The 26,409-nt window shown below is 38.6% G+C and overlaps 1 protein-coding gene across 1 annotated transcript in view; it reads left to right on the top strand.

The window, feature by feature from the left end:
- The window catches only part of LOC126369363 (junctophilin-1), a 31,094-nt gene that overhangs the window by 1,470 nt on the left and 3,215 nt on the right, over window positions 1–26,409 (top strand). The window contains exons 2-6 of the mRNA XM_050013719.1: window positions 12,738–12,949; window positions 18,243–18,517; window positions 21,718–21,891; window positions 22,281–22,615; window positions 23,798–25,169. Of these exons, the coding sequence (XP_049869676.1) occupies window positions 12,738–12,949; window positions 18,243–18,517; window positions 21,718–21,891; window positions 22,281–22,615; window positions 23,798–25,169 (2,368 nt within the window). The remainder of the gene's footprint in view (window positions 1–12,737; window positions 12,950–18,242; window positions 18,518–21,717; window positions 21,892–22,280; window positions 22,616–23,797; window positions 25,170–26,409) is intronic.

The following is a 26,409-nucleotide window of genomic DNA, read 5'->3' as shown; positions in this document are numbered from 1 at the left end:
TACTATCTTATTGCTAATTCCTCGAAATGACCGCGTTTTCTGAGCATTGAGACAGCATACAAAAACGATTATGTGAATCAACAGTTTGGGTAAATTGTAACTCAAGTAAGTAAGTATCTTTTAATATATGCGGAGCGCCGTTGTTTTCCGATTTTTCTCCGATAAGTGCATCTGATAAAGCACATCGGAATTAAATAAAATTACTTTTACTACTGGTAGTGAGATAAATAATAAGAATATAGCTCAGACGGCACGTGGTGTAGTGCCAGGCCTTCCGGTTATCTCACCCAGCTAAATGGCTGCTTCAATGCAACCCACTTTCAGCAGGTCATTGCTCCATCTAGGTAAAGTGGGGTGATGCCGACTATATGATTGCCGTCTGACCTCCGAACGAATAAGGGAGCTATTCACATTAATTGATGGTTGACTCAAGAATCTTAATTACTTACAATTCAAATAAGTACGGATATTGTCATTAGCAAATGTTTGATGTTTGTTAATTAAAGTTACGTATTTAAAACATTTCCTTTTCATCAAGTATCGATATAATATAGGTAATGCATCGATACTTTTTCAACGAATAAATACTCATTTATATTTGTTATGTTTTCTTTATAGGTACCTAACCACTTATTTTATGTGTGTATCATCAAGGTCAGGGCAAGACAACAGATCTGTACTTGATAGTTGTAACCTTGTGAAAAGTCGGGATGCGTTAGATTGAACATACTTAGATCAATAAAAGCAATTGTAACTCTTGATAGAATTGCGAGGGATCTCCTCTTTTAACGCGTCAGGATTCTACGAAAAACATTTATATTCATAAGAGCACGCCTTCGTAAGAAACCATATTTAGTTGGAACTTGCTACAGTTTTATATCTTTAAAATTGGTTGATCGTCTATAAGGATCACTATAATTCGTAAACTCCTTTACTATCGTTTTTTTTTAATTCTGGAAGATTTACTTTTGTCTTACTTTATTGCATAAATAGTAGTCTCAGTTAGTATAGTCATTCATTAATCGTCTTACTGAATATAACTCACGAGTATGTCCGTAACGAGTATGTATGTAAGTTCTTTGATTATAGTAGTTAACGCAAAAATGTTGTGTCAGGAGTCAGGACCGCAGTAAGTGGTCCATGGTCTTTCTCTTTTAGTAAATAGGTATTATATTTATTCTTTACGTGATCCATGTAGGTACCTCTGCATCGAAACGTATTAAGCAAAACTTTGATTATTGTTTACAAAACAGAGTGACTAAGTACATAATTTTGTAACACTAACTTTTCAGTGTGCACCAAGTAGTAAGTAAGTAATATATAACTTAACATAGCATTATGCTGGTATCCCGGAATGGGTAGGCTGAGGTATATAAGTACTCCTAGAAATATATAGGTATACTGAAAAGGCTTTTCGACAAAAGCCAATGGTGGTTGACCGGAATTATGAAAACAATATTCTTGTGAGCCACAAATAACATTTATTGTCACTTTAGGATATGATGATAAATATACAGTCAGTGAGATTCAATAGGATTAACTTATAAAGGTAAAAGTACGGCCATTACGTCTGACATGTAAAATGCAAGAGAGAACGGGCCTCAGAACAATAACTAGCTTTAGTTATTGTTCTGAGGAACGGGCAGAGAGCACAACCGTCTATTATAAGAAAAAAGTAAAAAGGTCTATGACCACTAGTGGTGTTGCCCACAATAAAACGATTATAAGGGTGCATATTCAATAATACCCACTCATCGCAATAATTCCATATAACAGGGTGCCACCATATTGCCATTTACTGGGCACAAATCCTGGAAACCACAAGTTATACAATGTTATACAAGGCGTGTAAATCTTCTACATCTTGTCTGGAATTGCATTATGCAATGAAAGAGCAATGATAAAATGGATAATTATCACGTTAAATCTGCACAACGCCACATCTGGCGTTCGTGGTGGTCATCTAGTCGTGGTGGTGGCATCGTATTGTTTTTGAAGAACGTACCCCTCAATGTGCCGGACAAGTAAACAGAAGACTATAAGTAAAACAAACTACACACTGTTAGCTTTCTGGTGAGTTGTTTTATCGGATAATAAAGATTAACGTCTTAATGCGAAGCGAGGACAACATCTAGAATATAAAATGCTAGCTTAGACTCTAGGTAATGGGATAAAGACATCGATTTTCATTTAATATCCGCGTTGTTGGTAAACCGAGACTATAACACGTAACGCGATCTACGCAGTGGGGTATCATTAATCATTAACTTTGATATTATAACGCGAGGCCTTGCGGGATCAAGTCAACCAGGCGTGAAAAATACTTGCACTAGATTTACTTGACGCGTCTATAGATGCACACACCTACGCACATAGCCTGATGCAGTGGGTGGACTAACAAGTAGTTAAACAGAAGAAAACTTGCAGCCACTTCTGACATGAAGCTTTCGGCTGTTCGCGCCGCTGCCGCCGCACACGCAGCATGCATGCAACGCGCCCTGGTGTCCCTTTTTTCGTATAACATTTTCTATCCTAATGTCGAATGGCATAAAATATTTAGCACAATAGTCACTTCACATAATTTTTTGGCATAATGGTCTTTTCGCATAACGTATTCTATACTAGGATCAAACGGTAAATAAATAAGATTGAGTTAAAACATAGTTAAAAAAATATGTAAGTAAGTGGAAACAGTTTATTTTATTATCTACGTATATAGGTAATATGCATCGGTAAAGTAAGTAGTTAATTCGATACATAGAACCGAAGCTCGGGTTGTAATGTGCGCCTTGGGAGACGTTATGTCCGGCAGTAGAGCTGTAGTGGCTAAAAGCGTAAATAAAATGTTCATCCTTTATTACGTAAAAATCACACTAGTAGCTTTTATAGTGGGTAAAATTTCGGCCTTCTTCTTATGCACTTATGAATTAAAATGCATTTAGCGTCCCCTGGATATTTGGCTAAATATTATCTAAGCTGCGTAGTGAGCGGTTTGAGCTTTAGAATTCCAAGCAAGACGCAGGTTAAGTCTTTTTCTTCTATGGTGTGGGTGGTGAGGTGGAGTACCAACCTCATCAACCCTGGTGTCAGGGTTATGGCTCATGTAACTACTACTTACTTACATCAGTAAGTAGTACCCGGGACCAACGGCTTAACGTGCCATCTGAAGCTCGGATCATCTTACTTTAGGACAATCAGGTGATTAGCCTGTAATGTCCTAACCAAACTAGGGACCACAAGGTAATTTTTATGATGTGTCCCCACCAGGAATCGAACCCAGGACCTTCGGATCGTTAGCCCAACGCTCAACCACTGGACCACGTAGGTCGTTGCAGGATAAGTAAAAAACCGTTATGTTTCCAGAACCAATTTCATCATGTGACATCTATTTAGTATTTATGTTTTAGTAAGGAACACACCCTAACAAAAGAACAAAACAGTGGCTCATTTAAACTTGATACACTTAGCTGGGAAAACGAGACAAAAATCCTGGCCTGCTTTCCCTGCTCTTCAGACACTACATCAAGCATTAATGCCAATATAGCCAAATTTAAAATGAAGCACACGTTAACAAATTCTCAGAAACAAAATCCTCACGAAAATAATTAGTGATCTTCTGCCTGTAAACTTTAAAGTATATAGGTAAGCCAAAAGTCAAGGCACGCAATTTCAGAAACACAAACTAAAGCTTTCAGTTACAACAGCTACAATTACCGGTTCTCGGGCATTCTATTTCAATTTGCTGCTAATGTAGACCATTTGCATTCCGAAGTGCAACAATCTGCATTGGAAATGAAATCGTTGAGATACGGACAAGAAGTTTAATTTCTAATGATTCGCTCCATCGCTTGTGTGCAACAAGTTTAGTCATGTGTACAGGTGTTTTATTTTTTTATACATGCATAGATAAAGATAGAAGGAAACGTTTATTATAAGAGATCGCCACAAACAGTGCAAAACACGCCCGTAGGTAAACGGTGTAAACTCTACTGTGGTCGGCAGTTGGCAGAGCGTGAAATCAACAGCAGTTGACTTGCTGTCACTTTTGGTATCCAGCGTGCTATCTAGCTATAAGCCAAGAGCGAATGTCATCTAAGGCAAACCTACAATAAATCCTCCATATAAAATATAATGTACCCAACGATATGCGGGATTCATATTTTTTTTCTGGGCACCACATGGTGTATACAAAATTTACCTGCTTCGAGCTTGCGGCTAGTTGACTGACTTAGTTGTTTTCGAGCTTTTCCAAGTAGGTACCAACTATGACCATAAACATACACTAATATCAAAGTTTGTTAGGATGTGCTTTTCTTTGGCATATTGTGGTAACCACCCTGATAGATATTACAAGATAAGTATATGAAAATACTCAATATGCATTGTCCTGTAATCTTCAGCACGTCAGTAGTGGTACTGGTACGAACTCGCAATCGTGGTAGGTAATAATTTTGGCAATGACAATGTAGGGTAAAAAATATTAGTAAAGGTTCTTGAGGAGACTAGAAATCGATTCCTCCAAGTCTCAATTTCGGAAAAGGTACGTTTGTTATATTGATTTTTTTAGTTTTAAACGTGTAATGATTACGTAATCTTTACATGTCTTCTACAGATGAAATTCCGTTAGCGAGGAAACTTGTTCCACGGTAATAATGGTTAAACATTATTGCACTAAAATTGATTCGTTATAATAGAGTTTTCATACAAATTAATGTAAAAAATTGACACGTAAATGCACTAAGTACATAAAATCAGATACCTAGCTCTACTCGCAAAAATATCAAACCCGAACTACTATTTAAACTTTATAATAGGCCAGTCTTTTTATAGAAGGTGAACGCACGCTGAACACCATTACCGATTGGCTTAAACAATTATTGTTATAGGATCTAGCTAGCTATGTTGCATAGAATTTCTTGTCATACGTTACCTGTACCCCGAGAAGTAGATAGGATGAATGGAGAGTCAAATAATCTGGACTCTACATACTGTTTAGTGCCTCATTGATCTTTGTTAAAGAACTGACTTTTATATTTGATTTGATACACTTAGTCAGTAGCGAGCGAATACAACAGGCTGAATATCAAATCAAACTTTTTAATTGTACTACTTCCTTAGCATTAGAAATATTTGCTATATATATCTACCTACTATTTCATGCGAAGCCGCCAAACCAAAATAGTAATAGTAATTACTTATGATAGCACTGTCCAATCAAGTAGGTGTCTAACGATGTTAATGCGAGTTTTTTTATCATTTGAATGCATCGGTTAACCTTCACTTAACACAAAGCATACGCCTGCAATAATCACAGACTACTGTCCAGTGCTCTTAGCAACTCGGTTGTTATTGTTCCTAGCAACCCGTTGTCTTGAATTTACACAAGATGAATCCAAAGTCAAAGTCTCAGATACTAACTAAACAAAGAGCTTTACTACGAGTCCAGGCGGAGCACAATACCAACATTCAACATTGGAATAATGAAATAGCAATCAGAGGAGCAAGACAGTAAGGCATTTAATCAATAATAAATTTACTTGCTCTGGCTAAGAGCTGTTGAATATTTCCTACGCGGCTACGGTAGCACTTTCAGGAACGAAACAAGAATTTCTCCAACTTTTGCATTCGTCTTCAAGGGTTTCTTGCTTGTTGCCTGTTCAAGTTAAATTTTCTTTGCATTGTATATATTTTCTTTTGTCCCCGTTGTATAGAACTGTTTCAAGAATGGTTTTGCAAGCATTATTAGTCACAGGCATTTTATTGTAACTAACTTTCAATAGTAACTCGGTGAGATGTGGGTACTTACATCAACTTGCGATAGATGTTCCTCTGACTGCCCCAATGGGATATAGGTCGTGAGCTTTGTAAATTTCAATGCTGCATAACTGTCACCCTTTAAAAACCTTTGTTACTACAATATGACGTACGTAGTCTTTGAACAAGTAATAATATTTACTGGTGTGAATAACGAAATATTCAATTGTGATTTTACTTTTGAACCGCTTTAAACTATGTACAAAGGAAAGTTTCCACCATAAGGTTAATTGCCGCCATTGACCTTATAATGATAACACCAATCGATATCACCTACAAGATATCTTTAGAAAAATCGATACAGTTTACAACACTAACTACGTATCTGTAACCCATACAAGACAGATTTGAATGCATTATAAAAGTACTTAATGGAATTAGACAATTACTTTTATACTTTAAGAGCGATAATGGCCCCGATTCCTGCAAACACCGCCTAATTTTATTTTAAGTTATATCCGTCATTTTCATACCCGTCGAAAAGGAAAGGGACGGATGATTCACAGCTCTTAATTTTAGGAAGAATGAGTAAATGAATGTGTCGGGTTATTGACTGATGTAAAATTTTTAGACGGTTGGTTTAGATTTGTGCTTAAAATTGACGTGTGTTCCATAAATTTTATGCTTGTCAATTACCCGTCCCTTTCCTTTTCGGCGGATAAGAAAATGACAGATATAACTTAAAATAAAATTAGATGGTATTTACAGGAATTAGCACCATTATGTGGTTCAGCTTGTATATTTTCTTACCATGCAAAAAGTGCCGAACTCGATTCCCAATAATGTGTTGTTTTGTGGACTAGACACATGAAGTCATATAATTAGGTAGGTATGTGCGCCATATAATAAATATATGTATTAAAGCTCTTTAATCCACGTCCGTAACTGACCTTTGGTAACCAGATACGAACATGGATTTTTTTTCTTGCTTGATAACCACGATAATGGAAATACTTGTCGGCCAGATTACCATCATTTGAATATTATTTTTCATCTCTATCTATATACCTATTTCTGATAGGTAATAAGTTTTCAGTATTATTATTACCGAATAAAAAACTTGTAAAAATGAAACTAAGCGTTTTAGCACTTACAAAACTACAAAGGACTTCGTAAAACTAATAATAACAAACTAAACTAATAATATGTGTTTATTATAAAAAAAAAATATTATTTTCATTTACTTTTTTGCGCGCTACACTGCAGCTGTACTATATCCTCTGCCGAAGGTTGTCTGGGAGAGATCGCTCATAGCGATAAGGCCGCGTTTACCCACCTTAGAATAAGTTTATCTTGTAAATGTCTTGTAAATTTGAGTGCAATAAAGTGTTTTATTATTATAATTAAAACACATAATAACGGGTTCTTACCGCGTTTAAATGGGGATATGAACAAACATAAACAAGCGGCAAAGAAAGAGGGTAGACAGATATGTCTGCCCGTAGAAAAATTATGGATCTACCTACTCCACTCCAATGTCATCAGTCATCCCGTGATCATGGCACTTGCAACAGTGTCGAAATATCGGGAGTCTCATATCCCCATTTAAACGCGGTAAGAACCCGTTATTATGTGTTTTAATTATGATAATAACCGCGTAAACTTAAAACAATGTTTAATTATTATTATTAATAGTAAATAGAAAATGAATAGCAAAATCCCGATCTTATGAAACATCTCTATTTCACTCTACTAATCCATAATCTATTTGATATACGAGTAACCTCCCACCCTATATGTAGTACCAATAGGTACATTTGCATTGGTTGGATTCTACTATAAGTACAATTTATTTAAGTAAACAACAAATTAATAAAAAATTCTAAAGGCTTGAAGAAAACAATACACTTCATGTACAAAGTATGAAAAGATTGTATGAACAGTGCCTTGTGAGTATGCGAAAGCCCATAAATGATTTATGTAAGTGCTCTCAGCGTGAAGGTAAATACCGCTTCTCATTACGACTATTGTTCAGAATATGCTTTTTTATAAAACTAGCTACAAGATATACGAGTCGCCAAGGTTAGTACTTATGTTTTTGATTTGTTTCCTAAATATTTTCTTAATAAACTTTAGTCACAGAATTTATTAATTTCTTTTTTCAACAGCCTCCGTGGTCTAGTGATTAGAGCGTTAGGCTCACGATTTGGGGTTACGGATTCGATTCCCGATGAGGACATTGTCAAAATCACTTTGGGAGACTGTCCTTTGTTTGGTAAAGACTTTACAGGCTTGAATCACCTGTCTAAAAAAAATAAGATGATTCCGTGCTTCGGAGGGCACGTTAAGCCGGCTATTAGCCGTAAAAACACCTCCACCAATCCGCAGTGGAGTAGCGTGGTGGAGTATGCTCCATACCCCCTCCGGTTGATTGAGGTGAGGCCTGTGCCTAGCAGTAGTGGGACGTATATATAGATTGTTTATGTAATCGTTTTCTATAATTTAATCAATCAGCAATACTTTATTGCACAAATAACATATATGATAAGTACAAACGGATAAAATAAGCACAATATGCAGCCTCATTGCTAAACAGCATTTTCTGACAAACAACCATAGGGTGAATGAAGTCGGTAGTTTTCTTTTTTTAGGTACAAGTAGTGCTTTAGGTAGTAGGCTCTACGTCGAGGTAGAGTTCGAAATTTCAAACCAAGTGTTAGCAATGGAAAATATATTGAGAACTCATGTTCAAGATCCCCATGTTGTGGCTTGAGCCGTAAGTATTCAGAAGATAACTTGCAGCCATTTTTAATCAAAGTCCTAAGATGGATATCATACTACATAATATATATCGAAATAATAGAAATTTACGACTATATACCCAATTGGGTTAGTCAGACAGAAGTATTTCCATCGCAAGATGAACGAAGTACAGTCATGAGCAATATAATGTACCCACTTAAGGACTCTGTCGCACTAACATATTTGACATTTAGTGAGACTTACATTGAGAAGCTCGGTGGCGCAGCGGTTAACGCGCTCGGTCTGCGATTGTTGAAGTTAAGCAACTTTCGCAAAGACCGGTCATAGGATGGGTGACCACAAAAAAAAAAAAGTTTTCATCTCGAGCTCCTCCGTGCTTCGGAAGGCACGTTAAGCCGTTGGTCCCGGCTGCATTAGCAGTCGCTAATAACCACCAATCCGCACTGGGCCCGCGTGATGGTTTAAGGCCCGATCTCCCTATACATCCATAGGTAAGGCCCGTGCCCCAGCAGTGGGGACGTTAATGGGCTGATGAAGATGAACAGTTCCATTTGTCAAAAAAGTTAATGTGACATGGTACCAAAGTGTATACATATTAATGCTCGCGACCGTACCCATGCTCCATTGGGTTATCTGTTAGACCAACGTGATACAAAGTGAATGTGACTTTCGATATCCGGAACCATCTCTCGTGTTGGTTGAGAGATCAGTAAATCTCAATCTTCAACCCTAGTGCTGACACCTGCTGGTCGAGCCGCCAAAGGCCCCTGACACGGCCAATGTAACAACTACATACTTACTTACTTAAGTAAATAGCCGGGACGACTGCTTAACGTGCCCTCCAAAGCATCGACTATCTTACTTTCGAACATACGGCTGATCAGCCTGCGATGTCCTAACTAAACTAGTGATCACAAAGTGATTTTCGTGATATGTCTGCACCAGGATTCGAACCCGGAACTTACAGATCGTGAATTCAGCGCTCCACACAGGCCGTTACCCAGGACGAAAAGCAAATGTTTTACTTAATTCCCAGCAGATATTGATGATTAATAGCTCACTTAGTATGAATAATAAATGATGAAGGAGAATATAAATTCTGTCTAGCTATAGTAGTACATAATAGTCACTAGAAAAAAAAAAGAAAAAGCTTCTCTATGTTTCAGTTCACCTCAGCTCATTAAAGTGTGCAATCATAACCATTGTACCGTAACACTGCTCCTCCGTAACGGCGTTACGAACTGCTACGCAAAGGTCCGTGTGAATGCTACTCAGACCTCTGTAGGAGATAGAGATCTTGATCTGCACCCCTGGTTCGATTCCAAAGGAATTTTCTTGTATATCGAGTCCCGCGGGCGCTTCTCATACAAACCACATACCATCCGAGGTGAATACTCCAGCAGACACCTCCTGTCATTTTGCTATACGTCGTAAACGAAAGGGACGGATGATTAATAGCTATTAATTTTAAAATGAGTGTATTGTACCACATTTCTGATGAACCAATTATTATAAAACAATAACCCGGACGAATCAAATAGGCATATCGCTGAAATGCAAACCGTTTTACTTGTGCTGGTAACATAATTTTGTCGGGTTATACACCAATGGGTTTAGATTTCTGCCTAAAACTGACGTGTGTTCTATAAAAAAAATTGACAGGTATAATTTAAAATATGTTTGGAAGATCCCTCCTAGCTGGACTCAGCACCATTACGTAAATGGGTGAATAACAAAATGTCAAGTTTGGTGGCGAACTTAATTTTTTTTTTTCGTGAAAAATTGTGTTCCGACATGAGAAAGGATCCTTTTGGATTACTCGTGCTATCTGCTTTTTTAATTTTATATTGCTCTTATCGGTATATCTAGTGCATTAGTGGGATAGGATCACAACGTATTGTCTGTTTTCACCCTCCGGCGACTAATCCGAACGTTATGTCAAGAAGATAAAGCGTAAACCGTCTGTCGTTGACGCGTCACCGATTGCTGCCGATTTTATTATTAAAACAGTGACAAGGTAACAAGAATAAGCTAAAACTTTTAACCTATTCATTCCGATTGCGTAATAACATTGGGCTTTTCCACAGAAAGCGTGCGCTCGTTCATATACTGAATATTATAATAGAATAACCTACAATTTCAAGCATCTTATTTTAAGATTATATGTACAAACGAATATAGCGTTTCTGTAGCTTTTCCAGCATAAAAAGATATTAGGTGGGTTACTTAATAATAAATCAGTTAGCCTTGGGTAGATAATTTCTGATTACAAGGAAAGCAGTAGAGAACGGCGGAAGTTTAGATTTAATAAGCAGGTAAATCAACGCTCCCTGCAATTTCGTACGATGTTTAAAAGCTTTTAGTGGTAAAATGAAAATATATTCAGAAAAATAAACAAGTAAAAAGCAACATTTTTACTTGTGGATTTTGATCACAATTTATATTACACTATTCCGACGTTTCAAAACCATTCTTGTTCGGGTCGTGCAAATCTAAGATATCTTAAACGAATGGCTGCCGCTAAATTTACATAACACATCCGCTGAGAACGCTTTCCTCTCGTTTCCTCGATTGCTCTAGCATTCCTATTTTCCGGATTCCGGGTTGGAAAATCCGTTCGAAATGAAAGAAGGTTAAACAATCAGGTAAACAGCAATAAACTGCGATTAGTATTCATGGAGGGGGGGTTACGAAAGGGAATTCCGTGTAATAGGTATGCGTAGGCCGCTCATGGAACTGTCGGTGCGGCGTCGACGACGCTGGCCGTTACGACCGCCGTACCATCGGCCTACGCGCCCAGCTGTTACTTGTTATTACCGCTAGCGTAACGTTCCCAGCTTATGTTGACAGACAAACGCGTGAATACACGAGCAGACTAAATCGATATACTGACATACTTACATTTATTATACACTCCCTTTCATACTAATAATGTACTCAATTCGGGTACAATAGTACTCGCCAGGTTTAGCGACCTCATTCCCTCAAGGACGATCCTCTTTCCAGCTGAAGTCTGTTGGTTTAACTTGTAATATTCAGTTACGGCGCTGAACGTGTAACTGGCACGTTATTTATAGAGGTTAGACTTGAGTTGTTCCGCGCGCTCTCGTGTGCAGAACAGACCGATCCATTATCTAACACCAACTAATAAAAACCGAACGGAATTCAGATACTTACTTATACATGTGCTAGTATTTTATTGTGGGCCATTATACCGCGCTTTGTTATAGCATTCGCGGTATTTATTTCCATTTGTGCTTTCGGAACAGGCGCAGTTAAAGAGCCGAATTTATAACGCTGACGTAGGCATGGTATGTTTTATTACGGCAGCAGTATAATTAAAAATGTACCGGGCATGGTCTAGGTTAAAGAGAAGACCTTTGAATGTACTTAACATAAATCAATGCACTAGTTTATGTATATGTAACTGATTTTGTCGTAGAATACACCAACCTATCACTAGCAGTGACTATCACTTTCGATCAAACGATATAAAATACGTCAGCATTATCTACTAACGACAAAATTACATAATGACTACACGACGTAATATATTAATCAGTACTTTAAGTGTTTTCTTACGATCTCATTCCACAAAGTTAAGGGTGTGATTAATATTATTAATAATAATTTATATGCTAATTATCCGCGGTAAGATGGTAAAACTGAAAACTGTAAAGCTTCTTTGTGTTTACATTTAATCATGAAATATTGGTTTAACTTGCGTAATTTAGGAAAACGTTTGATTGCGTAATTTATTTCGTTGATTTACCATTTTCCTAACAAATTTTCGAGAACTCGTCGTAATCTACCTTTGAATAAAGGTTTACATGGCTGTTTAAATATTAATGGTAATATGTTGGCTTAGCGACAAATTAGTTTAAACACTACTACTAACTACTAACTAATACATACCTACATTATGAGCTTTTAGCAAGCTTTCCACATAGCGATCTTTATTTGACTTTGCATAAGGTATATACTAAAGTCTCGTTTTCACTGTGTTCCATCTGTTAAACTCTTATTTTTGCAGACTATATGTGTTACGTAATATAAGACTGTCAAATGCTCAGCATTTTTCAGTTTACCATTAATCATCATCTCTCTACCTCTCGGTATAGTTGCACAATTAACGACCTAGGTTACAATAAAATAGCTCGTTAGGCACATCTTATACAATGCATCGTCCGTGTTTAACAGCAATTGTTTTGACATTGCAGTGGCAGTTCGTTCGAGGGGCAATGGCAGAACGGGAAGAGGCATGGCCTGGGCGTGGAGACGCGAGACCGGTGGCTGTATCGCGGCGAGTGGACGCAGGGCTACAAGGGCCGCTACGGCGTACGCCAGAGCACCACCAGCAACGCCAAATACGAGGGCACCTGGGCCAATGGCCTCCAGGACGGATACGGCTCGGAAACTTACGCCGACGGCGGTCAGTATCATCCACTCACTTCATTGCCAAATTATCGGAATCCAGACGAAAATACGTCCACATGGCCACGTCTCGTTTCTACAATGAATCGTCACTGAAGAATGCTGCATTATTTTTATCGAGCCTACAATTTGAATTAAAGCTCGGTTTTGTACAATGCCACATGATTTTGAGTGACTCAACACGCAATACTAATGTGTACAATTGCAACTGATTTGTGTTATTCCTTCAAATGGTTTCAAGGTTTCCTTTACGGACACCTAAGTAAAACAACAGAAACAAATGCGATTATTTACTTCTATCAGTCTTAGTATCACATTCTCGCATTCTCTATTGGACTGTTGATTTGTATACTGTACGTATAGCTGTAGTCCACTAGATTATTTCGTGCGCGTCGTTTCATAACCCACTCTTCTTCATATTTTATTCAGTTTCGAATTATTGCGAGAGATTATCATTCCAATGGTCTAAAATAATAAATCACATTCTTGCTTTATATTTTTTTTCATCGAATGATTTTATAATTACTTATATACAAAATTAAAAAAAGAGAGAAAAAGTTAAATAATATTATTGGCATGTGTGGCAAATAGTATTATTGGCAGTACAAACCTAAAGTATATTTTTACGCATTTTGTCTAAGATAATAATGTTATAGCAGAGAACACTGCGTTCACCCAATGACCTAGATTCCAGTTGCGTGAACTAGGAAGGAACCCTTGCTCACAATGTTTGTTGTCAGAGTAAATTGTGTGTGTAACAAAAGTGGTCACGAAACTGAAACTACGGACAGCACAGTTAACTACGTACTACGTATTTGCAAAGTCATAAAATGGATAGCCCAGCGTTTAATTATAAATTGATACCAGCAAGAATGTTTTAAAGAACGTTTCTATTCTGTTTAATTTTGTGTCGTGCCAACTGACAATGTGTCTAGAGACCAATTAGGATTTATTCAACCTTGAAACTCTAACGAAACCCAACTGAACGTTATAACGTGACCGTGCATCACCTCCCGCCGGCCGCCATCAAACACAGCACGCAATGGTCTCCGCCCCACCGCGCCGCCGCCACCAGCTCTACCGGCTCTGACTCACGGTCGCATTAACATTACTCATTCACAAAATCATAAATTAAATATGCTGCAGTGATTTGCCTCTTTCCATATAAAAGTTAGTCATACGTCATTTTGGGGCATCCGGCCGCAACTCGCAGGAGGCGTTGCCCTACTGCGGATTCAGAATACGCCGTCCATTCATTTTGTTGCATGACCTACATATATGCACCGAATTTAGTATAGCTTCAAGCTTCGGACAACATCTTTATATTTTAGTTCCCATCCACATTTACATCACCGTTACTGAAGGAAAATGGACATGAGGAGGGGTACATCGAGTAAATGGCGTAATGTTTGTTTTATGCATTGGCTATAGTCGATCGGTCCATAAATCGTGCTCCAGATAGTGGATTGCAGTAACCATTTTTTGAGCCGTTTAGTAGGTGAATGGTGCGGGCGGTGGCGGCGGCGGCGGCCCTGCCACGCGCCGGTCGCGGCCCTCGCGGATATATATAGCGCCGGCACGCCCGCCGCCCGCTCGACACACAATCATGTCGACCACTCATTTATTCTACTACAAAAAATGCCTTTCTCCACTGACATATTTACCATAAGTTCTCTTCAAGGCTACTTTCGCTGACGCATCAAAATTTCATGAAACAAAACAATTGCATTATGATGTAAAGCCGCACTAAAGTCCAGTAATAATAGTTTTTAGACCGCAGCCTGAGTCATGTATTGTAATTTGTACCTCGTGTAGGGAGATGTTGTTACAAATGCGAAATAGCACGTTGTGTTTGATCGCATGTTGATAAATTTCTTAATGCGGAGCTTAAAGTTTGAGCAATACGCACGTTCTTACGGAGCTGCAGTACCAATATCTGCCACATTCTTACCAGTAGAGCGCTACGAATTACCCATACAGTGAAAACAGAAAACATGCATGCACACATAAATCACGCCGTTAATCTCTATTGGGGTGGCTAGAGCCAAAATAAACGCCTGATGTTGGCGCCCTGAGATAAATGTTTACTACCTATTTATTACATTGCATATGCAGTTTGTGTTAAGACTACAATAAATAAAGTAAGTACTTATCTTCAAATAAAATTTAAGAACTTTTCCGTCTGTAGGTAATCAGTTAATCACTCAATATCTTGGGCAACAATAGGAAAATAACCGCAATTACGAGCGGTATAAGTTCACAAATCGACTCATTTTGTCCAAACACCATATTGAACCCTATTGTAATAAACGTAATGACGTATTGTTTTCTTTAACGAATCGTCAATGACGGGTCCCGTGTGAATGAGCCGTGTTTGGGCTAAGCATTCTTCGGAACTTCTTGCATCTTGATATTCTTCGTTCGTATAAGTATACCCCGGTACTGGACTTGCACCAATGAGCTATTATCTTAAGTGCAGTTTTCACTAACACAGTTGGCTTGACTTTTATAAACGGCGATACGGCGCACCACCTACGTTGTCTAACAGAACGCTCAGTGAGGTGTGCTTGGTTCATATTGCGATGGATGTACCTCTGACTATCCTAATTATGATATTGTCTTGAGCTTATAAATGTTATATGAAGGTATGATAGTTTAAAAAGCATCTTAAAATATTTTAGTATAAATTATTGAAAAAAGTGACTTATGGTGAGTGGAACAAGTAGCTACAGCGAACTTTCCTTGTTGACAATATAACTTTGGCTAAACAAAATCGTCTAGGCACTAGGTAGCTATTTAACTAAAAAGAAAGTTCTAGTCCAGTTTCGCACCCTGAAGGTTCCGTGCTATTCTTCTTATCAACTATTTCTATGCAACAATTGCTTCTTATTAACTAGTGCTATTGTGTCGTTGTGTATTTGAAATAAATGTTTATTATATTTTCTTATTACCGTATCTTAGTTCTGCAAAGTTTTTCATATAGTAGTTTTTCAGGTAGTTTTGTTGCTCTATGAGTAGGTACTTACATAGAAAATAATAACATAGACGGTGAACAAACATCTTTATAAGTAAGTACGATCAGCAGCTTCAGTAAATATCTATATGTATAAAGATTTTTGATCCTGTAAGTTTAGATGTGAATTTATAGTAAGTATAAGTGTATCATTAGAAGTGGTTTGATCGTAAATCAAATAAAATTGCAATACGGTCAAGGATGTATCGCGCTTACAAAAAATAATAATAATTAAACGAATTATAAGGTTCCGTTATTTATTACGTGTTTTGATATCGGACGTAATAATATTTTTAGTGTTACCTACTACGAGTTTAAAGTAAAAAAAAAATCCAACTTCAAAATCTTTCTAACAAAAAGTAAGAAATAATATTTTGTTGAATATACGATGTTTGAATCGGGACAAATTAATAACCTTTTTTTTAAGCTGGTTAAAAAGGAGATTATCAATTTGACCAGCATTTACGCAATATTGTAGGAATCGCGCAATATTCGTGTACTTAATAATAATAATTTAATAGTCTATATAGGCTTCTAAACACGTGTCTCAAATACATGTGTATTTATATATTGCATTTTTTTATGGAATAATGCAGGTTTTATCAAAATCCGCTTAGTACTTTTATAGTTATGGTCAAACAAAAAACACTATTATGGTACAATAACAATGATCTCGTTGATGTCTTTTGAATGAAGGAAGTATTAAATAACATTCAACTTGTTGTAAGTTCAAGTTTTATGAAAATCGGTTAGCTGTCATGTTCATAGAATTTAGATTATTTTATCATTTTCTACAATTTGTTATTTCTTGCCTTTTATTTGGTATATGTTGGAGTTGGTTTATTTTATTTTTTATAAGTAATACCTATTTTTAATTTTTTTAAGTCGGTTAATAACACTCTAAACAATTATGCTTCAAATGAGAAACACAGTTTGCTTAGCAACTCTATAATCTACATGTATTATAATTTATTTTAGCCATATAACATAATCTCTCGACTATTGGGATAGTCAGATATGTCTGAATATCCATCACTAGATGAACTAAGTACCCACGCCTCACCAAGCTTTTTGTTAGACCAACGTGACAAGTGACTTGGTGAGCCGTATCGCACGCAGTCTATAGTGTTGGCGAGCCAACTGTAAATTAGTGTAAACTGCACTTAAGATAAATTAATAACTCTTGTAGTCAACAGCGAAATAATCGGGCACGCACGTATCACATTCTTAAATGAATATCACCTACTTACGAGTCTTACTTATTCATTTAAAAGCGACGTAAAAGAAACGACGTCTTACTATACTTACTTAAGTACTTACTTATATAAAATTACAAAATCTTGCTATTCAACAAAATTCCTAACGAGGAAGTGGAGTGAAAAATTTGCTTCAATTAACTTTATTGAAATACTTCTTTATTATTAATAAAAAAAAAACCATTATTTTGGGCAAGTGAATGTCAGGCAATACAGAATGTAGGGTTAGGATCCATTATTACCCGCAAAATGTCTCCCCCATATATAACCTGCAAATAAGACGTCTCTTAACACGTTCACTGTGTAACTGAATATTAGATATCAACCCCTCACGTGCAATGTAATTTTTCGATAAACACATTGGAATTTATGTACATAGACACACTATGGCAAGAAAAAATGTGGGGCACATCGTGCATATCATATGGGATATGCACGTATGAGTTTAGCCTCATATGTGGTTCATACACAGTGAACGTGTTAAACTACACGCTCTATCTGAGACGAACCTCTCTCCGCCAAAACTATTGGATGTTGCACAAAAGTTTTTACTATGCAAAGTTTTCTTACTAAGCGTTGTTGCAAGTTACTTTTGACGGCTCTGCCAAACCCAATAGGTATATTACGAGCTTAGGTTTATTATTGTATATGGGTAGACTTGTATTGGTTTTTAAAAGTACCTATTGTGGACATAACTAATCCGACAAGTCAGTACGCGTTGAGTATAACCGATGTAAGTAAGTACGTAGCTGTTACTTGAGTCATGTCAGGGACCTTTGGCGGCTCAATAATAACCCTGATACTAGGGTTGATGAGGTTGGTAATACATCTTATAACCTTCACGATAGAAGAAGAAGAGTACGCGTTTACACAGAAATCTGCCGCGGGAATAAAACTCTCCCGCTGCGCTTGTGGTCCCTCTGTGCGCATTGGGCTGAAATGATTCTGCTCTTGATACACGATCTATGTTCCGATGGAAATAATATGCCCCACGACTAACAAAAGTATCGTTTTAATTCCAGGAACGTATCAAGGACAATGGATGCGCGGCTTGCGGCACGGGTATGGGGTGCGGACGTCGGCGCCGTTCGGTCTGGCGTCACATTACCGGGGGGGACATCGCGACCACCGCGGCTCGCAGGCCTCGCTGGCGGACGCGGGTACCCCAGACCCCTCCGAGCGCCGCAACAACCGCATGGACGACGCCCGAGGGGGCTTCGTCCTCAAGGCCAGCTCCGACGAGCCCTCCGGCAGGCGGGGCTCGCTCGTCGAGAAAACTAAAAAAGGACTGCTATCTGTGAGTGCACTGACACGCTTCACGCTTGGTGTGACTGTGACCGTAGCTACATCACGACTCTTGGACAGTCGGCCGTAGTAACATAGTAACTCTTCATTTTTTTCTTGAAGGTAACAATGTACGTAACGTAACGGAGAACCAGTTTACAACTGAAAATGTGACATACCTATATTAGTGTGGCCGACTGTGCCACATCGTGGCTACACATTATGCACTTCACAAATAACTAACAAGACAAGCTTCCCTTGACTTTTTAAATGGAAATTGAACTCTAAATATGAGTTCACAATAGTGAAAGTAAAATCGCCTATCAGGCATTAAAAATGTGTCGTAACGTAATCTTAATTTAACATGAAATGCATTATTAGTGTCGAAATACAAAGGGCTCCTTTCATAAGGTTACGAACATATGAAAAATCCCTTTGTTTAACTTATATGGTACACAGATCTTGAAGAATAAAATATTTTGTGTAACAATAATGAAAAGAGCCTTACGCTTTCCGAGCTAATTTTAGTAAGTATCATAGAAATAGGTAGTAGAAACTGTGTGTGACTTCAGTTTTGTTTACATTATTAAAACTTTTTCTAGTGTCACATTATTAGCTCCATGAGTTCGTTCAAGCATGCATTGCAATTTTTGATATACTAACGTAACCTACTAATATTATTTTTTTGCTTTATTTACAAGCCGGTATCACATACCGTATGCTTAGAAGAAGTAGTTATAGACAAGGTAAGTTTTACTATAATAAATATCTAAGCATAATTTTAAGTCGCCATAAATAATAATATATTTTTTATTTCAGACTGTAGTCCATATTTTGTAACTAACAAAGATAGGCACAGAACAAGAGATTATTTTGAATTGATTGAAGTAACATGCTTTGATTGAAGTGCAAGCTATCGGTGCATTTATATTATTTATTGCACAATTATTTTTTTCAACAGTTAATATGTCATTCAAAATAAACGCAAGTAAATATAAAAAAAATGAATTAATGAGGCACCGTACGGGAGTCCGCTATAATACTGTAATAAGTTCAGTTAAGGTTTGAAAGAACTTTGGCAAAGGAAATAAATAGGTACTTACCAGTAATTTGCAAAGACCTTGAAGATGCTATTTTATACTTTTCTTTCGTTTTGGTGAATAATTTTCCCGATTGAAATAATGAGCGGTTATTACAGAGACATATGAATGACGTTTATTAATTTACTAAAGCAGTATAAAACAAAATTCTTTAAAGAAAATAAAGCTCACACAATGTTTATTTCTGTATGTAACACAATGCATAAGCATAAGCATAGAAATAATAATATAGCACTGCTATCTGTGAGTGCATCTATATTGTAGTCTTCTATAGTGTGGGTTGTGAGGTGAATTACAAACTTCATCAACCCCGGTGTCAGGGTTATTATTGAACCGCCAAAAGCCCGTGACATGGCTCATGTAACGACTACTTACATCAGTAAGTAATAATCGAGACCGACGGCTTAACGTGCCTTCCATACTTTCGGACAATCAGGTGATCAGCCTGTAATGTCCTAACCAAACTAGGGAAAGTATTTTTTGTGGTATGTCCACACCGGAATTCGAACCCAGGACCTCCGGAACGTGAGCCCAACACTCAACCACTGGAACACGGAGATCATTAAAATATAGTATCTAAAGCAAAGTGACACCGTCGTCAAAAGCTAGTTGTTTCGCAAACTTCATAGATCTTGGTTGAAAAGATCCAAGCTTCATCAAAAAAAAACATAATATTATTTATTACACATGTTTTTTCAACGGTTAATACGTCATTCAAAACTATGAATAAACGCGTGTAAACAAAAAATAATGTTAATTTAAAATATTATAGCTTTCCTTGCCTTTATCAAATTACTGGATTCATTATAAAAATGATGTCTTTCTACGTTAATTGTCTTATTTATTTCATATTTAGTTACTTAAATACCATTTAATTGAATGTAGGTAATTCTCCAATTGAAACTGTCGTTTGATAACAAAAAGTAGTATGTGCCTACCTAATGTGAATGTGAAGTGTGCAATATGTTGTGATAATAGCTTATACCTACGTAAACGTCGAATTAGCCTCTAAGGGCCACCCGCTAACATAACTAAGACAACTTCCCCGTCATCCACGCAGCCGCAACAGATAACCGCAATCGTCATTATTTTGTACTAATGCCATAGAATAAGGAATAATGCTACGTATAGAACGGCATCTCTCCGCTCCCCACCAGCGCAGCGTCTGAGCTAGGTTCACCTCACCCATCGAACATAGTTTAGACTTGTATTGTATGGTGTCAAACGTCACGCACACAGATGCGCGTGTAAGATAATAATTTCAACGTGTAGTGTCTGTGTAAAACGAAGTTGTTAGTATGAAGTGTCCGGGGTGTGCTAATGCCTTAGTTCATGATACTCCCCTTGTCAGTTATAACAACACTCCTTGGAAATTAACCAACTAAATATTCCTTTTTTACTCCAGTCGAACAGAGAACTACCTACAATCAACATTGTTTGACCAATTCTGATAATCTCGGGATTATTGAACTCACACTCTGAGTCGCAAATTACGCGATTCCGTTATTCTTCCATTCAAATCATATAATTACGCACGATTCTAAATACTGGTTCGAGTTCGTTCATCCGAATTCGTTGCTGAATCACGCCCGAGGCAAAACGACAGAAAATGTTCTTCACGGAGTATGGTTCCTGACGAACAAAGATGATTCAAAATATTCACAAACACAACTGGCAGAATTGTGATGACACAAAAGTCACAAGCCAAGAATTGCATTGAATTACATTAGGGGTGGGCAGAGCCACAAGTCATTGATAAGAACCCGCAGCCACTCTCTAAGATAGATATGATGAACGTTCCTTTACGGTGACAGGTTATAAGCCCATCACCGAAATAGATAATTCATCTTTTTTTTTGTTCAGTACTTAGCCACACCTGGGATGCAGTTGTCAGAAATCATGATGGTAATGTCACCCTATCGGATACGGATATACCAAAATGTTCAACTGGTTGACACCATACGGTTCATAATATTCGTCTTAGGACTTCGTATCAAAAGATGCTGCAAAATATCTTCCGAAAACTTGTGGCTCTGCCAACCCCATTAGAGATTACGTAGGTATTACGCGCGTTAATGTTGATATGTATATGTTGAACTGGTGGAATTTGCAGAAGCTACGGAAACAGCGGAGTACGGGTGAGTTGGACAAGCGCGGCACGGGCAGTTCGGTGCGGTCCGGCGGGTCCAACGGCTCTGGCTCCTCGTGGGTGTCCTCCGTGTCCTCCCACTCTGCCGTGACTCACGCCTCACTGCACACCAACTCCAACGCGAGTTTCGTTGTGGAGGTGAGCAATTTACCTTATTTCACTTAGTGATAGGTTGTCACTAATATAGACGGCGATTTGGCTCACCACCTATCACGTAGGTCTAACAGAAAGCTCGGCGAGATGTTGATATTTAGTTCATCTTGCGATGGATGTACCTCAGACTAGCCCAATTAGGATATAGTCATGAGCTTATATTATGAGTCAAGTTCAAGTTCTTTTTATTCTATGAGTTTTGATTACCTAGTCGTAAAAGTGGCCGACGTTGCTGTCGCTTTTCAGCAAACAATATTGAGGCAAACCATTTTAAGTAAATAAATGTTTCCTATTGCTTAGTACTCGTATTTAACAACGTTTCCGCAATGCGAAACTATAGTTTTCAACATAGTTAATGCATAACCTAATTTCAGGATGAACATCTAGACGCCGGCGTAACGGAAACCTACATGGGCGAATGGAAGAACGACAAACGCACCGGTTTCGGTGTGAGCGAGCGCAGCGACGGCCTTCGATACGAGGGCGAGTGGTTCGCGAACAGAAAGTACGGCTACGGTGTGACCACCTTCCGCGACGGCACGCGGGAGGAGGGCAAGTACAAGAACAACGTGCTCATCACCAGTCAGAAGCGGAAACACATGTTCCTCATGCGATCCGCGAAATTCCGGGAACGAGTCGACTCAGCCGTCAACGCGGCGCAGCGCGCATCCAAAATAGCATTACAAAAGGCAGACATCGCTATCTCTAGGTATGTTACACATTTATTGCTCACTATTACTACTAGTTTATTTTTATTGCGGAAAGCGAACTCTTTAACAACTAACCACTTTTAAAGCAACTACGTTCATACAGTTACACAATAGAGAACACCCACAAAACAATGTCAGATTTTTGTCATATAATCCGACTTACTTCAGGAGGATTAAAATTTAAAAAGCCACATCGAAGCAATTCATCTAAAAAAGCAATATTGCAATTTGAGATGAGCATATAAAAGTAAGCGCGCAATGCAAATAAATGCAAACGAATGCTTCGATGTGGCCTTTTAACCCCCCAGTAACTAAACCTCGGAAGGCTCCTTCTTATTTCTATTTCGTATAAACGTACTAGTAAATCATGTACTTACATGTTAACAAACGGAATGAGCAGAACTATAAATCATAAGCAAGTTAGTAGTAAATTAAATCTTACAAGTTGATATTGGCTTACTTCCCGAGGTCGGATTGAGTTGGAATTGAGTAGACGTTAGTCGTTAGTACATATAAATCTGCTGATTATGCAATATTATGGTTGCAGCGTATTGATTTGATGATAAGGTGGTCTAAAACCACGACATTGAAATGAAGACCCCCTGAGTTTGCACTTGTTTGATTGGCCTTCATGTACCCCACCTTCATTACCACCTAGCCTAGGACCAGAGTACTCATCATCCTGAATAGCGATATAATAGCGAAGCCCTCTCGAATATGGGCTCGTTTAATTTTTAGTCTTGATAAGTAGATAATCTAGTCTCCAGTAGAAGTGGCAGGCACGCATGTTGGCCTGGTCGACCTAATCTACTAGTCGATCAATCAAGTGTATTGTGGTGTATGGTGATATAAAATAGTGTATGATGGATGGTGTATGGTAGTGTATGATGTAGTGGTGTGTAATTAATGTATAGAGATGAAGGAAGTATATAAAAACTTACTGTATGCATTATGCATACAGGTGGAGTGACACGACCATACACTCACTTCATCTTAGCGGGGTCACTTAGAACTTGGGGGCGTCAAAAAACATGGTGGGGACGCAGTTTCAACCAAATTATGCTTTATGGGTGTTCTCTATTTACTTTATAGTAAAATATTTAAGTGCCCGTATAACACTTTACCACTATTTTTAGAACATCTCTTTTAGAACAAAATTAACTGTGATTATCTGTCCACAGGACCGCCACAGCGCGAGGTAAAGCTGAACAAGCCGACGAAGCGGCAGACCAAGCAAAAGAAGACTGTGATATAGCGCAAACGACTGCCAAGCAGTTCGCCCCAGATTTTAAGCATCCCGGCTTCGACCGAATAGGATTAAGAGAAAGATATAGACAAAAGCCTTACGACATACACACGCAGGTTACGACACCTGTATCACAAGAATCTGAAAAGATCTTGGAAAAAAACAGCATTCCAAATCATATCCCTCAGATGCATTCACAACTTCCTTCCCGAAGACCATCCACACAATATCCCAAGACAGTGCAATCCATAGATCCCAGATTAGCAAAGAGCTCCAACTATAGTACAGATGATAGAAATACGTACGATCCGTACTATCAAAGTCAGTGGCAACCTCCAGGAGCACAGCCTCAGATTCCAGACAGTCAGTCCGGCATGTATGGACCAACCGTTCCGAGTGCACCTCCACAACAACATTCAGCGTACCCCCTGATTAGACAAGGCACCCTTGCACATCAGCAAACTATGGACCAAAGTAGTCAGCAATTTTCAAATCAAGGCCGAAGACTTTCAACAAACGTAAGACCTGCTATGAACCAGCGACCTGGACCAGAGTATAATCCTCCGCAAAGACGACAGAGTGTTCTCGCGCAGCCACAACAGGATCCACAGCAAGCGAGTTACATCGATGGTGGGACAGCTGCCTACGGCAGGAACGAACTTAGGACTGGAACGGTGGCGTCTGAAGTATCAATGATGCCGGACCCTCAGGGGTACCATCAAACAATGGATCCTCAGGCATATAGGCAACAGGTGGATCCACAAGGTTACAGACAAGCTCCCGATCAACAAATGTATCGTCAGCCTCAGCCTCCCGATCAACAAGCGTATAGGCAACAACCTATGCCGGAGTCAGATGGTGTGAATGGAATTCGACCACCTGGAGCGCGACCATCGATTGATTATTTCGATCATTATAAAAGACCTCCAAGCAGAGATGGGAGCGTGGATCGATACAGGGGGCGTTCGCGGCAGCCGTCTGTGGAGGCAGCATCTCCGCCCCCGAGCGGGGGCTCTAGAGCCGGCTCCGTGGCGCCGCAGCCGCCGATGGCGTCGTCTCGACCAGCGTCGCGCGCCGCCACGCCCGCTGCTGGCAACGGGCACCTGGCTTCCGGACGGGGGTCGATATCTCGGGCGGGTTCGAGGGAGCCACCGCCGTTCGAGGAGTCATTATTACGGAAGCGGAACCTGGGTCAGGACATATCCCCGTCACCGTACCAGCCGAAGCGGACAGAGAGCCTGTACGTGGCGCCCGCGCCGGCGCCGGCTCCCGCGCCTGCGGCCGGCGGAGGGGGAGGCGGTCGTAGGGTAAGCCTTTTGCTTTTTGTCTTACTTAATCATCCCTGCAAGTAGTTACATAACTATAACTAATTTCACTTAACAGTGTATGTATTATTCTTAAAATAGAACATAAAGACGAATGGATTACATACTTACAGGTACAGTCATGAGCAATATCATGTACCCACTTTAGAACCCTGTCGCACTATCCTATTTGACATTTAATGAGACTTACGGTTTAATTTGTCAAAAAACTTAATGTGACATGGTAACAAAGTGTATACATATTAGTACTCGTGACCGTACATCTTTTCCGATGTTCGCTAACATAAGTTTCACTATGATATTTGACTATGATATGCCTTATACGTTATTATTATTCTTAACAAATAAGATATCAATATTGTAAAACAGAATTATACCTGTAATAACAAAAAAAATACGAAATGCAGTCGTTGAAACCTTTCTACATAGAAAAGACATCAACGCGATACGTTTTTCACGGAGGACCCACAAATATAAAATAAATATTATTATATTATTTGTAGGTATATGATTATACAGAGTGTTAGTGACATCGTAACGAATAGGTACTGACGGGGATGATTCAGACCATGATTCTGAGTTAATTTCAAGTGGAATTTTCCGTCATAAATTCATGTATTTTTTTCAATTCTACACTTTTGCGATGGAGAACTGAATCATCCCTCAAAGTTTTCGTTACGATTTCACTAACACCCTGTATAACAGCCTCCGTGGTATAGTGGTTAGATCGTCGGGCTTAGTGTCTGGATTCCCGACGGGGACATTGTCGTAATAACTTTGAGACTGTCCTTGGTTTAGTAAGGACATTGCAGACTTGAATCACTTGATTGTAAAAAAAACAAGATGATACCGTGCTTCGGAGAGCACGTTAAGCAGTTGGTCCCGGCTATTAGCCGTACAAAACACCTCCATCAACCCGCAGTGGAGCAGCGTGGTGGAGTATGCCCCCTTCGGTTGATTAAGGGGAGACCTATGCCCAGCAGGGACCTATGTAGGCTGATGTTTTTTTTTTATTAAGTATTTAAAGATTTTTTAATAAATTCAGCTGTTAATTTTATTTGATTTACTACACAAATATCGTCAATAACACAAGAGAACAAAATTAAAGAAACGAAAAATTAAAGTGCTATTTAATTATTTATTAATTTGGACTAGCCCCTATGGACACAAATGGACATGGATGTACATGGGACTTAAACATAGCTGGCGAAGAATAGGTGAA

This window comes from Pectinophora gossypiella, chromosome 1 (genome assembly GCF_024362695.1).
Source record: "Pectinophora gossypiella chromosome 1, ilPecGoss1.1, whole genome shotgun sequence".
NCBI classification, from domain to species: domain Eukaryota; kingdom Metazoa; phylum Arthropoda; class Insecta; order Lepidoptera; family Gelechiidae; genus Pectinophora; species Pectinophora gossypiella.
This window is presented reverse-complemented; position numbering and strand designations above follow the sequence as displayed.